The sequence below is a fragment of the Cydia strobilella genome, chromosome 4 (genome assembly GCF_947568885.1).
Source record: "Cydia strobilella chromosome 4, ilCydStro3.1, whole genome shotgun sequence".
In the NCBI taxonomy this organism is placed as follows: Eukaryota; Metazoa; Arthropoda; class Insecta; order Lepidoptera; family Tortricidae; genus Cydia; species Cydia strobilella.
Window position 1 is genome coordinate 1014634 of NC_086044.1, and position 23755 is coordinate 1038388.

At 41.9% G+C, this 23755-nt stretch overlaps 1 protein-coding gene across 1 annotated transcript; it reads right to left on the reverse strand.

Moving 5' to 3' along the window:
* Positions 1-314: 314 nt before the first annotated feature.
* Positions 315-23530, reverse strand: LOC134740434 (kelch-like protein diablo). The gene is made up of 14 exons (XM_063672868.1): positions 23346-23530; positions 23177-23247; positions 17822-17980; positions 17276-17444; positions 14237-14416; positions 13734-13892; positions 13242-13434; positions 11804-12027; positions 11170-11322; positions 10750-10871; positions 8699-8827; positions 6017-6155; positions 4795-4907; positions 315-440 (listed from the first exon to the last, which is right to left on the reverse strand). The coding sequence occupies exons 3-14, from the start codon at positions 17977-17979 to the stop codon at positions 416-418; spliced, it is 1764 nt and encodes a 587-aa protein (XP_063528938.1). The 5' UTR covers position 17980; positions 23177-23247; positions 23346-23530; the 3' UTR covers positions 315-415.
* Between the last annotated feature and the right edge of the window lie 225 nt (positions 23531-23755).

The window sequence follows — 23755 nt, forward strand, 5'->3', positions numbered from 1 at the left end:
TGAATAAAAATGAATAATCTTAATGCAGTTTTGTTTCTTTTTTAAAATAAAAGAATGTTTCCTTTGAGTAAAATGAGCTAACTTAAGGTTTTAAGGCACTTTCTCTCCAGGGCCCAATATTTTTTTCCAAAAACCCATAATAAACCATAACAGTGCATTTAAAAAAATAAAAAAAATAAATAGAATTTCTTTCATTTCGATAAATATGAAACCGAAAGAAATTCAACCTTATTTTCTTTGATATTAATTTCAAATTCGAATTCCAAGTCTTTCTTGTATGATTGGCCTAGTTAGGGGGTTAAATAAAAGCAATATTTTATATTCTAAAGTATTTCATATATTTATAAATAGTCAATTAATCATATAGTTTTATTAACAATAAAATAAAATGAGTAACGAGTGAGGCGGGCGTGGCTCATACCACTGAGTCTTTGCGGTTCCTGCAACAAACGCACTTATTACTATACAAATAAGGTTGATTGTTAAGTCAAAGTTATTTCCAAGTACAGATAGCATCAAATAATGATGGATAAAGATAAAGTGGTAAAATAGTCTGTAAATTCAGTACGAGCTAATATTGAAACGTTTGTTAGCATAGGACCTAAGAAGTATATTGAGATTTTTGCTTACAAATGCAATGAAAATATTAACCATACAAAATAATTCGTCCCGCAATGCAAAGAGGATATAATAAGATAGAGCGGTACTGTCATAGTAAATTTTGTAACCACAGTAATTCACTGCCATCTATCGACACGCTTTAAAACTAAAAATGAAGATTTATAAAAATACGATAAAATGTATTTAAATATGGATAAATGGTTTTTTTTTATTTGCATTAATTATTTTTATGATTTTGACCCATGTTCTTTCACTGATATGCGTTAAAATTGTTAAATAACAAACGAAACCGTCCATGCCCTCTATACGAGAGTAGGCCAAAACTAGTGGCGACATCTGATCGAGAATCAAATTTTCGTGATTTTCGAGGCACGTTTTTTCCTTAGACTGTTTCCATCTATTACGGTGTTATATTAATTTTAAAGTTTTATTTCATGAGTAACTATCGCGGTAACCGAAGACAATACTTAGTAAGTTAATCATTAAATTAGTTATATAATGAAATAAAACTATGAAAACGGATTATATCGCGTATATTGAATTTATAATACATCCCGACGTTTCGAACTCTTTACAGCGTTCGTGGTCAACGGGTGACTGAGGAAAAATTACAAAATGCAAAAATACCCACATACTAAAATAATGAACAATCATAGACTACAAACTTTAAGGCTGGTTGTACATGCAAAATCGGTTCATAAGGCTAGTTATACACTATAATTATTTTTCAAGTAAAGATATATATATATACGCGATAAAAATAAACTATGCCGGCTCCAACCCTACACCACGGACCCGAGAAGATTTAATTCCCTCCTAAATTGTAGGAGGGTATCCCAATATGGGACCGGCAACAAACTCGGCGGGACACATCTTTTCAAAACATCAGAATGTCCAGCATCATCCAACACTACGGTCTCACAGTCTATGTCTCGCTTGCTCCTTTATCAGGTGGACTACAGGATCCCAAGCTGGTGGTAGAGAAAAGCCATCTTCCCTATTAAAGTTTGGATATTTCTTAATCTCAATGGCCTCGCGCAGCATTCTGGGTATGTAACGCTTCTCCTTGGCAAGAACCAGAGGCTTATCAAACTTGATTGAGTGATTGGCTTTATCCATGACATGCTCACAGACAGCAGACCTAGGTCGACGGTGCTTGACATCAGCTATGTGTTCCTTCACCCGAGTGGAAATGCTCCGTTTCGTCTGCCCGACATATGATAGGCCACACTCACAGTCCAGCCTGTACACTGCACAGAGTTCGAAACGTCGGGATGTATTATAAATTCAATATACGCGATATAATCCGTTTTCATAGTTTTATTTCATGAGTAACTATCGCGGTAACCGAAGACAATATTAGTTATATAAGTTAATCATTAAATTTAGATTAAGGTACTAACATTGAAAATGAGTGCATCATTTCGCCGTTAAACGCAAGTTTTGCGAACCTAGTATAAGTTTAAAATGTATTATACTTTTTTGAAAAAAAAAATATGGGCTTTATGAGTGCAACTTAAAGAAACTTCTTAATTAATTACACGGATAAATTCTATATCTGGTTTAATTAAGTGCCCGTATTGGATTTACACACTGTATATCGGAACAGAAGTATAAATGTTATTGAAGCTAGAAAGTAGGCAATGCTGAATAAGCTTGTTTCTAAACTACCACTAGTAATTTGAGATAACTAAAATTAGATTCGATGACGAATTAAAGGAAACTTCTCTTGATCTGACCTCAAAATAAGCATAAAAAATAACACCTTTACACCGAGCGGAATGTCACGAAGTCGAAGGTATTCAAAACATTTTCACGATTTGAAATTTCTCGATATTCTTTAAACTTGCTTTGTAAACGCGTTGCTGGGCTGAGTTACAAAAGCGTATTGACGAGAAAGCAGCCGAGCGCTAGCAACCGGTCGACATTAGTACTTGCAAAGATAGATATAACTCCGTAATAGATGTATACAGTCTAAGGAAAAAACGTGCCTCGAAAATCAAGAAAATTTGATTCTCGTTCAGAGGGCGCTACTAGCTTTGGATTACTGTCGTATAGATGGCCTTGACGGTTTCGTTTGTTATTTAACAATTTTAACGCATATCAGTGAAAGAACATGGGTCAAAATCATAAAAATAATTAATGCAAATAAAAAAAAATCATTTATTTCATTTCATTTCATTTCATTTATTCCTTGCTTAGTGTGTGTACAAAAGATCTTATGCATAAATCATTACATGTCTCAACACAACCCTGTGAGGGTATTGCAATACATTTAAGAGCTAAGAACTAAAGTACCTATACAGAATAACATTTAATGTACAAAATGTAATAAGTTAGGCATTTGAAAATACATTTTAAATAAATTTAAAAATATGACCTAATATAATTTATTTAATATAATTTTAATTTAATTTAAATATCTCTTAGGCAATTGTTAGGCATTAAAATATAATTTCCATTGATTTATCATTATTTTATATAAGAATACCTATATAATGTTATTAAGAGAGGTGACAATCTGACAACATCTATGACCAGTTTCAATATCTTGGCTCATCATTTTGTAGGTATTCCGCGACGGTATAGTAGGCTTTTTCCACAAGAAATTGTTTCAAAATACGTATAAAATTGATATAGTTAGGTTCAGTTTTTATGTGGTTCGGTAATTTGTTAAAAATCCTTATTGACGTGGGATAAGGTCCATTTTTATGTATCGCTAAATTAGATGATATTTGTATTAAATTACTTTTGGAACGAGATTCAAAACGACGAGGTACATCTCCGACTTTAGTGAACATTTCTGGGTTATTTTTTACAAATTTACATGATTCTAAAATATAGATACAAGGTAAGGTTAGAATACCAAGGTTTTTAAAATATGGTTTGCAGCTTTCTGGGTGTTTAGTGTTTGAAAGTACACGGATAGTTTTTTTTTGTAAAATGAATAAATCTGGTGCGTCAGTGCTGTTGCCCCATAGGATCACGGCATAGCTAAGCCACGCGTGCGCGAAAGCGTAATACGCCGATAAGGTGGTCTGTAGGTCGGTGGTCCTTTTTAGCTGTCCTAGTGCATAATTAAATTGGCTGTATTTTGTTTTTATTTTTTGTACGTGATCTTTCCAATTTATATGGGTGTCGATAGTGATGCCGAGAAGTGGGAACGTGGGGACGCATTCTAGTTCCATGCCGTCGAAGGAAAAATTCATGCCTAATTCGATTTTTTGACGGGGCCTAAATTGCATTATTTTTGTCTTGGTAAAATTTATTTCTAAATTGTGGTCGTTCATCCACCTCACAATGTTTGTAAGAATTTGATGTAATTTGTCATTGAGGTTTATATTATTTTTACATGATAGTAGCAAGGAGAAATCGTCTGCAAACATGACACAAGTTTCGGAGAAAGATCTTGGGAGGTCATTTATGTAAATGATAAAAAGCACGCATCCAATAACGCTTCCCTGAGGGATTGAGTCTAACACGGGTTGGACATCAGATCTATCGATGTTAATTTCTCTCGATTTATCCATATTTAAATACATTTTATCGTATTTTTATAAATCTTCATTTTTAGTTTTAATGTGTGTCGACAGATGGCAGTGAATTTACTGGGGTTACAAAATTTACTATGACAGTACCGCTCTAGTATAAGTTACTCTATGGTACTTGAGTGGCGCGATAGATGGCGCTGCAAGTTGATAAATTCCCTTCATTAGGGCTGAGTTACAAGGGTGTTATCTCATATGTGGTTCAAGCGGGAGGCAAGGATACCTAAATATGTAAAATTTGGCAAAATGTTTGTAACATTTGCAAATATGTAACTGAATTCGCCATTTCCTTTATGTCTGATCTGTCTAGTCAATAGGCCGTAATTTGACAGCTGACAGTATAAAACAAAAACGCTTTCGCTGTCTGTCCCTGTGTATGCTTAGATCTTTAAAACTCCGCAACGGATTTTGATGCGGTTTTTTTTTATTATTAGAAGCGCCTAGAAAATGTCGATGTCAACTTTAGCCAGTCTTCTCCGAGACCACGGGGACAACGCCGTCCTCGAAACGTCGGAGGTAAATTAAAAACTTATTTTACGCGATTAAGTCCCGTCGTTGTGAATAATAATGAGTAAAAATCGTGAAAGTTTAAATTAGTATTTGAAATAGCAGTTTTTAGCCTCACCAGATGTAGTGGTTGTCGTGGTGCGGCGCCCTCATGACGCCGACGCCGCCGCCGAGCCGGCGGTAGTTCATGGCGCCGCACAGGCGCCACTGGTTCGATTCCGGGTCGAACACCTGGGAAATTATTATAATCACAATCATATCATGTCACACATCTTACTAAAACTATACTAAACCTTCGATTGCTGATGTGCTGTCAGAAACCAGTGTCATAGGGCGGACACGCTATACATCAAAAATCACTTGCGTTTCTATGTGTGAACGGCACGTCTGTACACACAGCATGCGTCACTGTGTGAGGAGTTGCTTAAAAAATAGTACTGAGCGGCCGGCAAACGGCCGTCAATCTGCTGTCGCGGGGCGAGGTTATTCGAGTCGGGGCGGGACGGGGCGTGGCCGTTCTGTATGATAATACTAGTACTTATTCTGTGCCTGTATCGAAACGTCGGTAAATAAAGGTAACAAAATAAATTCGCGATAGAACCGATTGTAAATGTGATTTAATATGCGTTCAAAACGCAAAAGTTTTAAATGTTATTATGCCGTCAGATTGTTTTCGAAATTGCGAAATTTACACATGGAAAATTTTCGGAATAATCTCATATTTTTGTATGGGAACGTAAATTTTCGATTTCCAAAATGAACGTTTACTTTGATCCAGTCAATTTTTTTTGAAATTTGCAAGAACTTTTTCAAATTTTTGGAAATTTTCCGCACATTTTAATAAAATATTGTTTTGGACATCAAAAACTTTTAGTGACTAATTAGTAATCATAACTTTTGTTTGTAGGGGAAAATTGTATATTGGTCGATATTAAAAGCTGCGATCGGAGCAGGGATCGGAACCGGTATTTTTTTTAAACCCCGAAATAGCCCAATATTTTGAATTTTTTTATGCTCATTACGTAGGACTGAATGTGTTTTTAGGAAACAATTTTGCATTATTAAAACGTCCCATTAAAAATGAAATTATAAACAAAAGAACGAAAAAGAACGTAATAATACCGGTATTTTTGTATGGAGCAAATACCGGTTTCCGACCCCTGGATCGGAGTACATTCATGGATTTTAGTAATCAAAAATATGCCTTTCGCCTAAATATAATATCTCGTCGCTGCCTTCAGGTGTTAAAACGTTCGCGTTCTCAAAAAATCTTGCTGTTTTGTCTCTCTCTTCAGCGTATGTCTATCTTTCTCTCTCTCAAGCGTATGTCTACTACTCACCTCGATGGACTTGAGGTACGCGGTGCCGTCGAACCCTCCCACCGCGTACAGCTGCCCGTTGACGACGGCGAGCCCCACGCCGCTGCGGCGTGACGTCATGGCCACCACGGGGGACCACGCGTCCGCTGCTGGGTCGTATCTAAAATATTCATTCATTACATTTAAGGCTTGATTTCCTGGTACGCTGACGTCGGTCAAGCGTACGAATAAGAGCTCGTTCCCACTATGTCGGATGTCGAGACGATTTTTAATCGGGTGTCGGGGCCTCTGTTCACACTAGTCGGCTGTCGGGACGATTTTTAATCGGATGTCGGTGCCTCTGTTCACACTAGTCGGCTGTCGGCCACGACCGCAGCTGGTGCCATTTGAGGTTCACATTTGACGCGCGGGAGGCACAGGGGGTGCGGCGCGGGCGGGGTCGGTCCGACATCCGACATCATGTGAACAGCGCCGCCGACACGATTTTTTTCCGGATATTTTATGTCGGATCCGACACGAAATCGTTGTCGTTCGTGTGTGAATAGCTTCATATAAAATGTTCTGCCGCTACGACACCCGATTAAAAATGGTTCCGACATTCGACATAGTATGAACGAGCTCTTACACAACGTTCTATGGGTTACCGCACTGCGACGCTGACGGCGCGCATCGGTCTCACTCGTCAGCGCCGCGTGCGTCGGTGCGCTGACGCGCCAATCGCGCGCTCAGTGCAACGCTGACCGGTCAGCTGTACGCACGAGTGCCCAGCCAGTGCAGGCGAGCAGAAAAGTGCCCAGTCGTAATTATGAACGTTGACACAAAAAAAGTAACTAGTGAGGTGAGGTGCGCCGGGCCGGCATCCTTAACAACTGTGGGATTTCGCCGCTACACTTACTCAACCTCGTATCTGCAACACTCATTTGATGACAAAAACACCCGTATTCCGAATGAAAGAAACAGACATTTCCATCAAATGATTGTTGCAGATATGAGGTTGAGTAAGTGTAGCGACGATTCGTCTCATATTGTACAAAGATTGGTATACAAGACAAGAAGCGTGGACGCTAATTTGCGTTAATTATCATTTTTAAAAAATTTCACAACAAATTTGCACACGACTGTTCCGTACAGCGTTCGGTTTCGCAGTGCGGATCTTAGCCTTGACCAGTGGGGCGAGACTTATATTATCGGCTCTGTTCGGCTCAGCATTGCTACGAACAATAGGGTTGGCACAACTTGACATCCCTTAGCGTGCACAACCCCACATAAGATAATTACTTGAATTTTGACAACCCTAAATAGCCGACAGGGACATACATCAGAAAGGGACAAGACAATTCGTTTGAATCGCTGTCAAACTTCGGTTTTGTGCGAAGTGTCATTGCTGTACGGTAGTACTATTATTTTCTGTGCCTTGGCACACATCCCACGGATTACAGATTTCCGACCAGATGGGGAGATGACATAAAAAGGATTGCAGGCCCGCTCTGGAAAAGGAGAAGGAAGAAGGAGGGAGAGGGAGCGGAAGAAGGAGGAAGGAAAGTTGGTGAGGCGTATGCCATACAGTGGGCGCCTACTCGCTGAAGACGAAGAGAGATTCATGCCTTAAGACCACCACTAGAACACGGCGCAGCCCAGGCGTTTGCGTGTATAAAGATAAGATAAGATACCTTTCTGCAGAGGAGAGTTCAGTACAGTCGTCCCGGCATCCCACCGCGTAGATCTGTCCGTCGAACACGGCGCAGCCCAGGCGTTTGCGTGTATAAAGATAAGATAAGATAAGATACCTTTCTGCAGATGAGAGTTCAGTACAGTCGTCCCGGCCGCCCACCGCGTAGATCTGTCCGTCGAACACGGCGCAGCCCAGGCGTTTGCGTGTATAAAGATAAGATAAGATACCTTTCTGCAGAGGAGAGTTCAGTACAGTCGTCCCGGCCGCACACCGCGTAGATCTGTCCGTCGAACACGGCGCAGCCCAGGCGTTTGCGTGTATAAAGATAAGATAAGATACCTTTCTGCAGAGGAGAGTTCAGTACAGTCGTCCCGGCCGCCCACCGCGTAGATCTGTCCGTCGAACACGGCGCAGCCCAGGCGTTTGCGTGTATAAAGATAAGATAAGATACCTTTCTGCAGAGGAGAGTTCAGTACAGTCGTCCCGGCCGCACACCGCGTAGATCTGTCCGTCGAACACGGCGCAGCCCAGGCGTTTGCGTGTATAAAGATAAGATAAGATACCTTTCTGCAGAGGAGAGTTCAGTACAGTCGTCCCGGCCGCACACCGCGTAGATCTGTCCGTCGAACACGGCGCAGCCCAGGCGTTTGCGTGTATAAAGATAAGATAAGATACCTTTCTGCAGAGGAGAGTTCAGTACAGTCGTACCGGCCGCCCACCGCGTAGATCTGTCCGTCGAACACGGCGCAGCCCAGGCGTTTGCGTGTATAAAGATAAGATAAGATAAGATAAGATACCTTTCTGCAGAGGAGAGTTCAGTACAGTCGTCCCGGCCGCCCACCGCGTAGATCTGTCCGTCGAACACGGCGCAGCCCAGGCGTTTGCGTGTATAAAGATAAGATAAGATACCTTTCTGCAGAGGAGAGTTCAGTACAGTCGTACCGGCCGCCCACCGCGTAGATCTGTCCGTCGAACACGGCGCAGCCCAGGCGTTTGCGTGTATAAAGATAAGATAAGATAAGATAAGATACCTTTCTGCAGAGGAGAGTTCAGTACAGTCGTCCCGGCCGCCCACCGCGTAGATCTGTCCGTCGAACACGGCGCAGCCCAGGTGCTTGCGTCGCGTCGACATGGGCGCTACGGGCGTCCACTTGTTTGCTCTGAAAACAAACACACCTTCAAACTACTAATTAAGAATGACAATAAAGAATTCATTCACTTCCTTCATCCTATCTATTTACTATAATTGTTATGTAATAAATCCTTAAATGTATAATTTGCGGGACACGTTGAGAAGAGTCAAGTTACAATTGGTGCCGTGACCAGGATTATAGAGTCGATCTAAAATTTAGACTTTTACTCCTTTAATTCTTAAAACTTAGCAGACCCCTGTTGAGTTTTTTGTTAACAAACATATATGTCAGAATGAAGGATAAGGACAAACGACTTGACAAGCTTTTATGAATAACGCCATTAGTATGGACGGTATAGAAAGGACGACAATCTCTTATGGCAGAACTATTGCAAAAGTGACCAGCTTTCAGCTGTAAATAATAGTTCCTTATCTCTCCGGTGGCGCTAGTTAGGCTCTGGGACATGAGTATAACATGAACCATATAAGGCAACAAATAACCCGACCAAATTACGTAGGATGTTTTTGGTAGTATTTCGGTGTATAGTGGCGCTGCCTAATTACTGTTTTTTGATGGACACTTTTCATACATAGAGATTTGGCTCCTTTATATAGTCTCCATGACCATTAGACTCTAAGTTGGACGTGACAGACTGTAAATTTGTAAAGGGCTTCAAAAAATTCATATTTTCATAGAAAGGCTGCTGACACTTAAGCATTGTGTATAACAAGGCATTTTTTTCGCATTATACGTTGTAAAATATAAAGACATGCACCCTCTCACTAGCTTAGTCTAAGACGAGATACTGTGTACTGTGGACGGAAAGTAATTGATTAATATTACTGACAAAGATTTGGAAGTATAGTTGGTCAAACAACTTTGTCAGTAGAAAAAGGCACGAAACCCTTCGAGACTTCATTTTTTAAATTTGCCGCTTTTTTCTACTGTCGGAAATAAAAATAAGTTACAACATGTTAACATGTAAAACCGATTTATTGAATGAGAGTGAGCCAAGAAATGTGGACAACTAAAATATATTCATCATCATTAACTTTAGAGTTATTCTCTTGTCGGTGGAGTATCTTCCAGCTTTCCCTATCCCGCGTTAACTCTTCGACTTTTTGATACGACACGACCCCTACTTTCTAAAAAGCTGCGTCTGGGTTTTCCTCTACTCCGCTCGCTTCCTATCCGCCCCTCCAGCATAGTTTTAAAGAAGTGGTCGTGTCGTATTAAGTGTCCAATAATTTTTCCGCGTCTATTTGTAGTAGTCTTCAGGATAGCTCACCTTTCACAATAGTACATTACTACAGAGGCCGGGAAGGAAGGGGTTGCCGGCCGAACGTAGTGAGGCCGGATAGTTATGAGGCCGACAACCCGTTTTCACGCCGATGTATGTATAGTGCTTTTCTCAAACGTTTAATATAGGTATCTTAGGGTCTTATTTCAAACATAGACAGAGAGAATCATACTATCTTTGTCTTACACTAGTACTAACACCCAAAAGAAAAGGATGAGTATAGTTTTTTTTGTTCTTATTTACTAACAAGATTTGCTTGACCAACTATATATATCAATCAAATATCGTTTTTTTTTAAACTAGGCGTATTCCAGCTTCCAGCGTAGCAAAACCGTCTCGTGTGATGCGGAAGGGTCTTGGATTTTCCCCAGGCTACCATCCCCCCACACAGTCCTACCGCTCGAATGGCCATAGTGCCATAGAGCCCGTCAGGTTCAAAAAAAAATGGCTGAATGTCATGATGCTGTGCCACAATTATATGTGAAATAGAAATTTAAAAAAAGCCACTTCCCGGCCTATGCATGCAACTTTGTATGAAATTTCATTACAGACCTCTCGTCTAGCCGCGCCTGAAATGTGATACTTCCCAGCCTAATATAAAGAACGTAATATTAATATTACATAGCATGTTTGAGAAAAATATAATTACCTGGGGTCGTACCGCTCCACGGTGTTGAGCGGGCTCTGTCCGTCCGAGCCCCCCACGGCGTACAGCGCCCCGCCCAGCACCGCCACGGCCACTCCGAGCCGTCGCGTCGTCATGGCCGCTACCTGTCCCACACATTACATGTTACCAAAACCATTTTTCATTTGAACCCGTGTTACCTTCCCACACGGGAAGTCAAACCTTCTATTTTCTACTCCATAAGTCCGAGGACATACAAATCGTGCGATTAACTTTTAGCTGCTTGTGGGTGCTTTCGTTACATTTTTTTATAGTTACATGCGACGCCATGGGATCATAGTCATAACATTCATATTTTTTATTGTTTGTGGAAAATGGCCATTGCCAGGAAGTACCTTTAAAGATGTACAAACAAAAACCTTTTCAAGTAACTCATGGGCTTACTTTGGTCCACCGGTTCTCCTTGGGCTCGTATCTCTCGACGTGGTTGAGGCACTGGACGCCATCCTGCCCTCCTACAGCGTATAATGCTCCGTCGAGGACCGCCACGCCCACGGAGGTTCGGCAAGAGGATGTCGGGGCTACTGCGCCACACCACTGCGAAACAATAATAAATAAATTATTCATACAATTGTTATAGAAAACTGTAGACCAAAAAAGAGATGGTGGAACGATCTACACGCATTTTATAGCGACTGGCGGGACCGTGTACCATACTGTGAGTGGCGAACGAAAGGGAAGAATTTGCCAAGTGTAAATTTACATTTCCATATATAACAAAATCCTAGTGTTATATGCAAAATAGTGGCGTTTGGAATTCGTCGTCATCGTGAGGAAACCGGACTAATCCTAACAAGGCCTAGTTTCCCCCTCTGGGTTGGAAGGTCAGATGGCAATCGCTTTCGTAAAAACTAGTGCCTACGCCAATTCTTAGGATTAGTTGTCAAGCGGACCCGAGGCTCCCATGAGCCGTGGCAAAATGCCGGGATAACGCGAGGAAGATAATGAGTGGGGTTTGGAATTACAATTGGTGCCATGACCAGGATTTATCCCCCTACAGCATTTTGCAGAAACTTACCTGATTGGTCTGAGGATCATATCTTTCAATACTGTTGAGGTAGCTCTGTCCGTCGTGTCCGCCGACGGCGTACAGCAGGTCGTGCAGCACGGCCACGCCGACGCCGCAGCGCCGCTTGGACATGGGCGCCACCATCTTCCACTCGGCGGTCTGCGGGTCGAAGCGCTCCACGGACGCGATGGCGTCGCCGGAACACCAGCCGCCGACCGCGAATAGGACTTCGCCTGAACAAAATTACAACATTTCATTAATGATGAATAAAATGTTGAATTTGTCCATACATTTAACTGACAATGGGGTTGTTCGTTAACCTCTGGCGGCCCACCATACAAGAAAAATGGACAGTGAATTAATAGTATTAGAAAATGGAAAGAAATATTTGTCTTTATAAAATTGAACGATATCAAAAGCGATTCTAATTACTTAAATTAAATTTTATTGGAGGTAATTTGTACCGTTGTAGCATTAGGAGCGAGGGACGCAAGGTTATATAAAAATTAAATTGTTTAATAGTCGATATACGAGTACATGTTTAAACATTTTCAATTATTATAACATAATCGAAATTAAACTATCCACCCAATCCATTCATTCATCTCCATCTGCGGACTGCCCCGCGCCCTCCGCCCCCGCCCCCGCCCCATCAGCGCGCGCGCAACGAGCGACGAGGCGGGCGGCGCGGGCAGTGCACGACGTACAACCGCCGCGGACACGAGCGCCTGAGGAAGGATTCCCGAAGAATCCGAAACATGACGCCAAAAGCAACTAAAAATAATAGTGAGTGGAACCGTACTGATCTAAATATTTTTATTATAACATAATTAAAAAATCATGTGCCATCACCATCTTCGATTCTCATGCTAACTTGAGTATTCTTTTTTTCCAATTTTGCACAGATTCAAATAAAGAGACCTTTTATACATAACAGTTTGAAACGCAGAGGGACTAAAAAATCACGCAGTTAACATGGCGTTGAGTTTTTGCAAGTTAGACCATATTTTTTTTTAGGTTCCCTCGGATCCTCAGAAATCGTGCTTAAACCTGTACTTTTTCATGCTGACCTCTGAGCTTTCAGCTAAAAATTAAAAAATTGTGTTCAGTTTCATTTCAATTTTGTCCGTACTTATTTAGGGACCCATTAGATCCTAAAACTTGAGGCGTCACCGTATCCTGGCCCTGGTCTACTGACCTCGCCTGGTGGGTCCTGTCTTGTGTAAGGTCCTGGTGTACTAACCCCGCCTGGTCGGTTTCCTGGGCCGGGTCCTGGTGCCCTGCATGAGCGGGCGCTCCTGGGGCAGCAGCAGGTAGTTCTTGTGTAAGGTCCTGGTGCACTAACCCCGCCTGGTCGGTTTCCTGGGCCGGGTCCTGGGGCCCTGCATGAGCGGGCGCTCCTGGGGCAGCAGCAGGTAGTTCTTGTGTGAGGTCCTGGTGTACTAACCCCGCCTGGTCGGTTTCCTGGGCCGGGTCCTGGGGCCCTGCATGAGCGGGCGCTCCTGGGGCAGCAGCAGGTAGTTCTTGGCCTCGTCCAGCAGGTCGCGACAGGCGTCGTCGGAGCGGATGAGCAGCTCGGACGACACCGTGCCCACCAGGAACTTGGGGCTCAGGAGCGGCAGCCGGACGTGTTGGAGGACCTGGAGATGTTATCTATCTTGTATATATCGGCGGCCGATCGTAAACTTCATGTGTAAATTGTAATGTTTTGTAGGATAGGACGACATATCCGCACCAATAAAATTTCAACTTTAGGATTTCGATTTAAGGTTCCAATTAGATTTCACTTTCGGAAAATGTGACTTGTCTTCAAATGAATCATCAAAGATGGTTTAATTGGAATATATTTGGATTTTATGCGAAGATAGGTGCGGCCTGGAAAAGGGTCACTATGCCAATAGGACACGCATTAAATTTTGATGACATTATTGCCACAAACCTGGGCTAGATGCTGCCGTCTCTCGGCCACATTATACTTGACCCAGGACATAACAGCCTGGAAGGTCTGTTCCTCGGAGCGAACGTTCAGCTCATCCGAAGACACGATGTCGATAAGCTGTGCTGCTGGCAGCAACAGGAACTCTTCGCTCTCCATAACCTGAATGTAAACATAGGATTTAGTATTGCAGTGGTGAAATAATAGAGGAAATTTGCACATACTATTACTTACCTAGGTACTACAGTACCGCTTCATCGTTTTATGAAAGGCACCTTTGAATTAGGTAATTCAAAGGTGCCTTTCATAAAACGATGAAGCGGTTTTCAAAAGATACATGACGCGAAAAGTATTTAAGTATAAAGAAAGGATGTTTCTTAAAACATCCACTATAAATATATAAATAACTTATTATTGTTGTTTGTTACGTATGTTTTAATAGCTATTGGAAAACAGGTTTTCGAATGTCTGACATCTGTGATGTGCGGGGGGACAGAGTGACTGACCTCCGGGAAGTTCTGTTGCGTGAACTTATCAGCTATGCGAAGGAGTTCACGACAAGAATGGGTGTCGGCGAAGGCCCTGATGCCGAGGCAGTTGGAACAGTCCAGCTGCCGCTTGAGGAACTCGCAGCACACGTCCTGGATCTCTTGAAGCTGGAGGAGGCAGGCGGCTGGCAGCAACGCCTGGACAGATAATGGAAAACTTATACCTAATGTTGTTCAGGAAAAGTGGAACTTTTTTAATACACTTTAACTTGTATTCATCGAAATTAAACTATCGTGAGACATATTTCAAAATATTGAGACCAGTACGGTTTCACTCGTACGTCGTGCACGACGTACAGCCGACGTGGACACTCATGCCTGAGGAAGGATTCCCGATGAATCCGAAACATGTCGCCAAAAGCGGCTAAAAGTAATAGTGAGTGAAACGGGACTGATCTAAATAAACTTGTATCCAATTAATTAAAAAATAAGCTATATAAATTCGCAAGTAAGTGTAAAGGTTTAGCACCGATTTAGTTATTATTTCGAGTATTAACAAGCAATATTTTTGTTTTAATTAATATGGATTTCCGCGAAGTAATGCCTGATATTAAGTCGAAAATAAAAAAAAAATTGGCGGAAACACATTTCGTTTCAAGATTTAATACGAGGAGCATTATTGTTTACGAACATTTCAGCTGCGTTGTATACTCTGCTTCTCTAAGATTTTGGCAATAAATCCGTTCTCCGCTCTCCGCTTTTCGTACTCCAGATTTGCTCTTCTAATTTTCCACCAGAACTGGTCGAGTCTTGTTTCGAAAACCTTGGTTAGGTAAAATCAGATAATACTCCGTTTGAATAATACATCCTTGTGATAGGAGCATTTCTGATTTTCAGCCAGAACTGGTCGAATCTTGTTTCGAAAACCGTGGTTAGGTAAAATCGGTTCTCTGCCATTTCGCCGAAAATTGTATTCAGATTCAGATTTTTTATTGGTAAAAATAATACAATTTTTACACGTCATATTGCAGAATTTCACTTGGCAACCAACTTTTCGCCAAAGTTTCATTTGGCCGAATTTCATTTCATCAAATCCAACCTAACCTAACCCAACCTAGTACGTCATTTTCATTTCCCAACTATAGGGTTGGGAAATGAAATGGTTGCGAAATAATTATTTCGTAACGATTGGTTTGTCAAATATTTGGCGAAAAGTTGGTTGCCAAGTGAAATTAGGCAATACAATTTTCGCCAAAAAGGGAGTACAGCGATAAATCAGATAATACTAAGTTTGAATAACACATCCTTGCGATAGAAGCATTTCTGATTCTCCGCCAGAACTGGTCAAATCTTGTTTCGAAAAGGTTTGTTAGGTAAAATCAGATAATACTCAGTTAGAGTAAACATCCTTGCGATAGGAGCAATTACAACAATGGATTAAATTAAAAAATATTATAGCGAGTAAAACATACAGCTTATTATTTGGTAATCCACGTTTTTAAACATTGCCTTCCAGCCGCTTTTTGTATAAAGGTAAACAGTAAACCGCACAATAATAGAAATAGTTAATGCTATTTTGAATTTGTCCCTGAACTATAAACACACCTAAAAGCCACAAAGACCGAAAACATTTTGCGCGCAACATTGCTATGTAAACATTAAAAACCGGCCAAGTGCGAGTCGGACTCGCGCACGAAGGGTTCCGTGCTATTACGCAAAAAACGGCATAAAAATCACGTTTGTTGTATTGGAGCCCCACATAAATATTTATTTTGTTCTGTTTTCAGTATTCGTTGTTATAGCAACAACAGAAATACATCATCTGTGAAAATTTCAACTGTCTAGCTATCGCGGTTGATGAGATACAGCCTGGTGACAGACGGACAGACAGACAAACAGCGAAGTCTTAGTAACAGGGGGACCCTTTTACCCTTTGGGTACGGAACCCTAAAAATGGGGTCACCGTATGCACATTATGTAAATTTGTAAATACGTAATCGCAAAATTTATACATAGCCTAATTTTCATTATTGTATCATTGTATCGACTGGAAGCAACTTTGTTAGGGCAGTAGGTATTCATGTTGTGAAACATGGCAATGTAATCCCACCAAAAACATTTTCATGTAAAATGTTGCCAAGACGAGACCATATGGCTCGCAATGTTAAAAAGTTATCAGATCTCATGTAGAGCCAAGCTTCTAGCTCTACACGCCCTTACTCTACAAGCGCTAACTTTACAAACTCTACAACGCAACTCGCACCTCGGCAACGCGCATGTAACACCACTGGAGTTGCAGGCGTCCATAGGCTACGGAGACTACTTTGTAACTATTTGTTTTACTGTGTTACGCTGTACATATTTTGTTTACAATAACAATAAAATAAAATAAGCGCGTTGTATTAGGTATATTGTAATATAACGGGAGTAGCTGCTCCATGGCTCCGGCCAACTAGTGTCACATACCTGGACATCGCTTCCACAACTATATGCGCGGTGTAGCAGAACTCGACCAGCTGTTCCATGGCCTGCCGTGGTGTTCCGTCCACGTCGCGGATGGTCATCTCCGTGGCTCGCGACTCGGCGAGTTCGCCGGTGAACATTACTAACTACCGTGGCACATACCTGGACGTTACTCTCTTCCACAACAATATGGGCGGTGTAACAGAATTCGACTAGCTGTTCCATGGCCTGCTCGTCCACGTCGCGGATGGTCACCTCCGTAGCTCGCGACTCGAACATTACTAAGTACCGTGGCACATACCTGGACGTTACTCTCTTCCACAACAATATGGGCGGTGTAACAGAACTCGACTAGCTGTTCCATGGCCTGCTCGTCCACGTCGCGGATGGTCACCTCCGTAGCTCGCGACTCGAACATTACTAAGTACCGTGGCACATACCTGGACGTTACTCTCTTCCACAACAATATGGGCGGTGTAACAGAACTCGACTAGCTGTTCCATGGCCTGCTCGTCCACGTCGCGGATGGTTACCTCCGTGGCTCGCGACTCGGCGAGTTCGCCGGTGAACATCACTAGGTACCGTGGCACATACCTGGACGTTACTCTCTTCCACAACAATATGGGCGGTGTAACAGAATTCGACTAGCTGTTCCATGGCCTGCTCGTCCACGTCGCGGATGGTCACCTCCGTGGCTCGCGATTCGGCGAGTTCGCCGGTGAACATCGCGCGGAAGTACGGGCTGCATGCTGATAGGATCACTCTGTAAAAAAAAGTTACAATTCGAACAATAAATCTTGAAGATTTGTTTTAGAAACTGTGACGCGGCAAAGCAAAGATACAACACAGGTCCATGTGTTATTAGTTCTCAAATTCACAAATTTTGGTCCGAATCGACTTTTCAGATAAATATCAGTCCTTTAACCCGTCCATCCTGTTTAATACTCGTCCTCTTACTGTGAGCGAACAGCTTCCAATTAGCGACGTTGAGCACAAATTCGCACAGCTCTCGATGCCGCCGGAGAACGGAAAGCTCGCCGAGCGCGGCGCGCGGGTGCTTCTCAGATGTCTATGACTCGGTCACCCTGACAAATATGAGTCCCCTAACTCGGCCATCCTGCTAAATACTCGTCTTCTAACCTGTGGGCGAACAGCTTCCGATTGGCGACGTTGAGCACAACGTCGCACAGCTCCCGATGCCGTCGGAGAGCGGAGAGCTCACCGAGCACGGCGCGCGGGTGCTTCTCCGAGGTGTGCGACAGCCGCGCGCCGCCGCCCGGCGACCCGCCCTCGCCCATCCTGCATAAACCACAGACATTATTATTTAACTAGATAGCGAACGCTTTCAAAGAACGAGCTGAGCAAGATAGCTCCTGGGCGACATTCAGCCTAGAGCGAAAATAAACCGTACATTAACTGTTCATCGTGATGATGAGCATGCAATGTTCATTGACCTTCTTTTTGTATTTTTTTCCTTACTAGAACCATTAGAACTATTAAGGGTCTCTAACCTGGACTTTTTTGTGCCAAATTAATGGTGGTATATTAAGTATATTAGTCTAATATCGTTCTAGAAATCTTTTTTGTCTAAGCGATATTTCCACGATCATGAATTCATAAGCTTTAAATAATTTATCTCTCCATTGAATGGGCGCTTTCATACACTGTGGACGTTCAAGTTAACGGCACGTTTTAGATTTTACCTACATAACTATAAAGCAGGGTACGTAAATATAAGATATTGTATGCAGTCGTAAATTACTAGGGTCAATATGGCGAAGACCGTCTACAAGGTCCGCCCGCCAACCTGACGTCAGGATGGCGGGTGGACCTCGGCGATTTCAACGAAATATTTATAAACATATTGTACCTTTAGTGTACCTCAGTGTACCTTTAATAATAACCAGTGTACTTCTCCCTAAAACGAGACATTTAATAAAAAAGGTCCACCCGCCATCCTGACGTCAGAATGGCGGGTGGACCTTTTTTGAGCCTAGCTCGTTTTAGGGATAGATATAGCGATTTCTAATAAAAGTTTAAGGAAGTACAGTCGCCATCAGATACATCGGAGCGGCCGATGTGCTCACAAATATCTGAACACGTCTTTATTGTCAGGGTGTTAGAGTGCGTGTTCAGATATTTTTGAGCACCTCGGCCGCTCCGATATATCTGATGGCGACTGTACACTAAAGGTACACTACAAATACATACATTTCGCGTGAAATAATGCAAGATTTCATAGGTCCACCCGCCAACCTGACGTCAGAATGGTGGGAGGACCTTTTTGTTAAATATCTCGTTTTAAGGATAGATATACCGATTTCTTATAAAAGTTTACGGAGGTACAATTGTGTACCCAAAAACCGGACAAGTGCGAGTCGGACTCGCCCACCGAGGGTTCCGTACTTTTTAGTATTAGTAGTAGTAGTACTAAAACTCTTTATTGTACAAAAATAAACATAAAACACGAGAAAAACAAGAACGAGAAGAAGTATTTGTTGTTACAGAACAGAAATACATCATCTGTGAAAATTTCAACTGTCTAGCTATCACGGTTCATGAGATACAGCCTGGTGACAGACAGGCGGACAGTGGAGTCTTAGTAATAGGCTAATAGGGTCCCGTTTTTACCCTTTGTAGGAACACAGAATCACCGATTTTTGGTGGACTTTATGTAATTGCAATTAGGATTAAGAATTATCAATTAACTGTAGACGATTGGTACCTTGAACAGCTTATGTAAAGTCGTGTCGAAGTGTTTCACAACTGCAATTATGATTCAAGAAGTGAGTACATACTAAGATTTTTCACAATTGGGGTTACGTCATATGTATTACAAATGTTACGGTAGGTTGGTATCATTGTCAAGATTCCACTGAGATTTCTCTTCTCATTTTGATCAGAACCGAAATTGTTTTTTGGTTTGGCTTATTCCAAAAGGTGTCAATGAATGGGAATCTTCTTCAGTTTTTTTTGCAAATGTACAAAGGGATCTAGTAAAAATGTAGAAAATAACTATCATTGAAAGTAATAACCCTGCAACCCGAGTATATCATTAAACTACGTAAGAGGTAGGGGCACTGTGAATGTCATATCGCGTTGTGTGGTAGGGCACAGCACAGCGGATGTCATTCGAGATCTAGAGCCATCGATAGTATATCAATGTCTAGAGCAGACCCCAACTGGGGAAGGACCTCCACCTCACAGAAAACCGCAGCCAAATAACACTAGACCCTTCTCATAGTATTGTGATCCTGGCGGTGAGTTAAGGATGCCAGAGCTCAACGAGGGTGCGGGGTGTTAGGGTCGGCAACGCGTATGTAACACCTCTGGAGTTGCTGGCGTCCATAGGCTACGGTGACGTACAATAAAAAAAAAGTGGCCACCAAAAACGTCAACTGACGCGCGCGGCTACAGACCAATGTCAAACTTCATGCATTCTGTTAAGGTTTACGATGACCATAATTTAAGCAGAGGCGTATTTAAAAATTTGGCGCCCCGGGCCATTGGGTCCCTGCCGCCCCCCCATGACCCATGAAGCACCCATGAAGTAAACCCAAAAGCATATTTTTTTCTTAGTGCCTTTCTGCAGAGCTTGGAATCGAACCAATAGCCATTTGTGAGCGAGGCCGACGGCCGAGCTCTGCATAAGGGTGGAGGCCTGGAGCGTCCGATTGCGGTGTGCTGCCCTGTGAGGCTGAAGGCCGAACTGCAGAAGAAAGAGCTTAAAGCACTGGTCATGTCCAAGGGAGGCTGAAGGCTACGAACGAATATGATTAAAGTGTTCTGCGGGCCCAAGAGACTTAAAGGGCGAGCTTCAGTGGAACTGAGCTGGGACAAAAACCTATGTCCAAGTAGACGAGCTCTGCACAGTGCTAAAGTCCCGGATCGTCCAATTGCGGCGCTCTTCCGTGCAAAGCCAAAGGTCGATGTGGGAAAAAATCTATGTTGGGATTGGAACAATGACCAAGTTAATGTGACACGTGACACCAAAGGCCGAGCTATGCAAGGCCGAAGACCGAGCTGGATGAGGGGAGAGTTTGGAATTGGCTTGGAGCTTGGAACTAATGTGATCTCGGCTCTCCTGCTACTCGACCTTTGGCGTTCGCTCAAATTAAAGCGAAGGCGCGACGTGCTGGAAATGCTGGAATGCTTGGGGTCTTCTGGAAGGCGTGACTTTTAAGCTTTTCAGGGCTCGCAACCTGACCTTTTAGTCCGCCATTCTTATTAAGACCGAAGCGTAAGCGAAGGTCTCCGTTTTAACTCGGGCATTTTGCTTTCGTATGTCCAGGTGTTTTCCTCTATATACAGGTCGCAAATCTTAACCGATTTTTTTTTTCGATCCAGTTTTAGGAAATTTTTCAAAATGCGTAAATTGGCATAAAGGACTTAGGGTCTCCCCAGATATATCGACGCGAATTGAGCAAAAGCCGATAGGAAAAAGCTTTATGTCCACGCTTAGGAGCGAAAAAACAGGCGCCAGCCGACGCGAGCCGAGCCGAATAAAGACTTGTTCGCTCTTATTGCGCAGACATAAAGCTTTTTGCTATCGGATTTTGCCGATTCCGCGTCAACATAAGTGGGGAACCCTTAAGCGCCAAAAGCTTCTATATGGCGCTTAAGACCATTGTGAGTTCACTGTGATAACGACTAAACGAACTAAGCATTTTTCAATTTTACATTTTCTAAGCTTATTAATATATATATACTATATATAGTGTACGGTTTCCGGTTGACGTCGGCAACAGCGTCTGGACGCTGTGCGCCACAGAGGTACGGACGTCGTACACGATATAGCGGCTGCTGACGCAATGGCCGGCGCCTAGACGTCGCTCACGGCGTTTATGCCGTCAAGCATGCAGCGCTAAAAAGCATTAACGGGATCCCGCGGCCTTAGGGCGATGTGAAGAGCGACGTCACAGGGCGACATCATGAGAACTCGACGACAATCCGACGTGGGTGAAGAAGGTAGAAGGGGCGCACACGCACTGTAAAAATTGTAATGTCTACTGGAAGTTGACAACGAATAAAACAAGTAGTTACTTACTTTAAATTAAATTATGTCTAGTACCAGTAACACCACAAATTAAAATTGGGGCGCCACTGAGGCACCCAAAACTGAAAGCAACTGAAAGGCAACGGCGGCCTGCGCCGCCCCCCGCAGCCTGCCGCCCCGGGCCATGGCCCCCTTGGCCCTAGGGTAAATACGCCCCTGAATTTAAGTTATAGCCTTTATTTACGTACATACATAATGAAAGAGTATTTAATGTACCATATTTTTTTATAATTATTTGAAAGTTAATTTGACTCACTCTCTTTGAATTTAAATTCAATTATTTGTCTATGTTGTCACTTGATTACTAAATTAATTAACTATCATTTGCATGATAACATATTTATGAACCTATTTTATAATTTTGCTTTTTATCTTCTTCTTCCTCGGTTCCTCATGGCTGAGGGTCGCGAGTCACGACCACATGAGTTTATTAGGTGTGCCCAAGGCTCTCCATTCTGCACGATTACTTAAATTTACAACTTTTATACAATTAACTAATACTAGACATGAAATATCTCCCCCGGGCAACGGGTAAGTCACCCGTTGACCACAAACGCTGTAAAGGGTTCGAAACGTCGGGATGTAATATAAATTCAAGATACGCGATATAATCCATTTTCATAGTTTTATTTCATGAGTAACTATCACAGTAACCGAAGACAATATGAATACTAGACATGTTAAAATATTAATTCAGTTATAGTGATTATTGTATTAGAGTGATTCATATAACTCATTTGTTAATTTGACTACTAATTATTGTATTGTTTTGTTTTAATGAGATGAGCAATAAAGAGTATTTACTGTTGTTGTTGTTGGTTGTTGATGTTTACTTTATTGAAATGTGTAGTGATGATCACGAAATAAGTTGTGACATTATCAACCAAAAGGTACCACATTGTCGCTAGTTGATAAGGTTGATTTCAAATTGAAGCTTTAGATCTCAGTACAGGGGTGACATCGTCACTGAGTGGTGAAACCCCATAAAAAAAAATAGATATAAAAAAAATTTAAGCTATATGGAAATAGCGCCATTAAGTACCCTTTTGGTTGAGAATGGCACATTAATTAACACTACAAAAAACAGGTCATGTTATTCACAGAAACATTAGTTGAAACTAGGTGACCTATTTAACACCTACACCAGAATTCACTGAATACTTTAGTTAGAATAACATGGAATGTATAGAAACTATGACAAGCTGAATTTCTGAATACAATTACATGTTGTAGATACAAGTAAACCAGTTCAGGGCAATATTACTTATCCTGTTCTGATAACAACATTATTTCAGCATATCATACATGATATGAGTATGTTATTGTTGGAATTCGATTATTATGTACAAATTTCTGTCGTATAACATATATAAGAAATATGTACAGTAAGTATAATGGAAGTGTCATTTGTTTCATTTCAATAGGCAAGGTTCACTCACCTCTTGTGCCCGCGCGAGTTTCCCAGCTGCAACCGCAGCGGGGGCGAAGCCCAACCCCACACGGAGTCAATCTGGAACACAAAACCCGATCCAGAACACCTATTTACAAACCAAACCAGTTGTGCTGTACTATTATGCAAATGTCAGGCGCCCTCGCCCTCGCTCATACCTTTGAGGATTGCCTTCACTGGACACGAAACACCACTCCAGGGAGCGCCAAACGATCCGCGAGCGCTCCGTGGATGGAAACTCTTATATTAACGGCACATTGATTTTATAATCACAGATGTTTTTATGTTTACTACTGATAAAAAATGATAGGCATTGTAATTTTGTCCACTAGTCAATTTTTTAAAGCGCGTTCTGAAGATAGTTTGAGCCGTTTTAATTAAACACACTTGTTTAAATGTCAAATATTTTATTAATTTTTATTAAAACAATTTTGAAAAAACAAATCATACTTTTAAATGAGTGGTTTTCATTTTGTTTTATAATTATTTCCCTTCTACTTAAAATTTTGTTTCATGTGAACAATACAATTTCAAGGGAATGATAAATTTCAGATTTAAGCGAAGAGTA

Coding starts and splice junctions, on each gene's coding strand:
- LOC134740434 (XM_063672868.1), bottom strand. CDS start 17,979: ATGGGCGAGGGCGGGTCGCCGGGCGGCGGCGCGCGGCTGTCGCACACC. Junction 4,908..6,016: donor CGTACCTCAAGTCCATCGAG/GTGAGTAGTAGA, acceptor ATAATTTCCCAG/GTGTTCGACCCGGAATCGAA. Junction 441..4,794: donor CACGACAACCACTACATCTG/GTGAGGCTAAAA, acceptor CGTTTGTTGCAG/GAACCGCAAAGACTCAGTGG.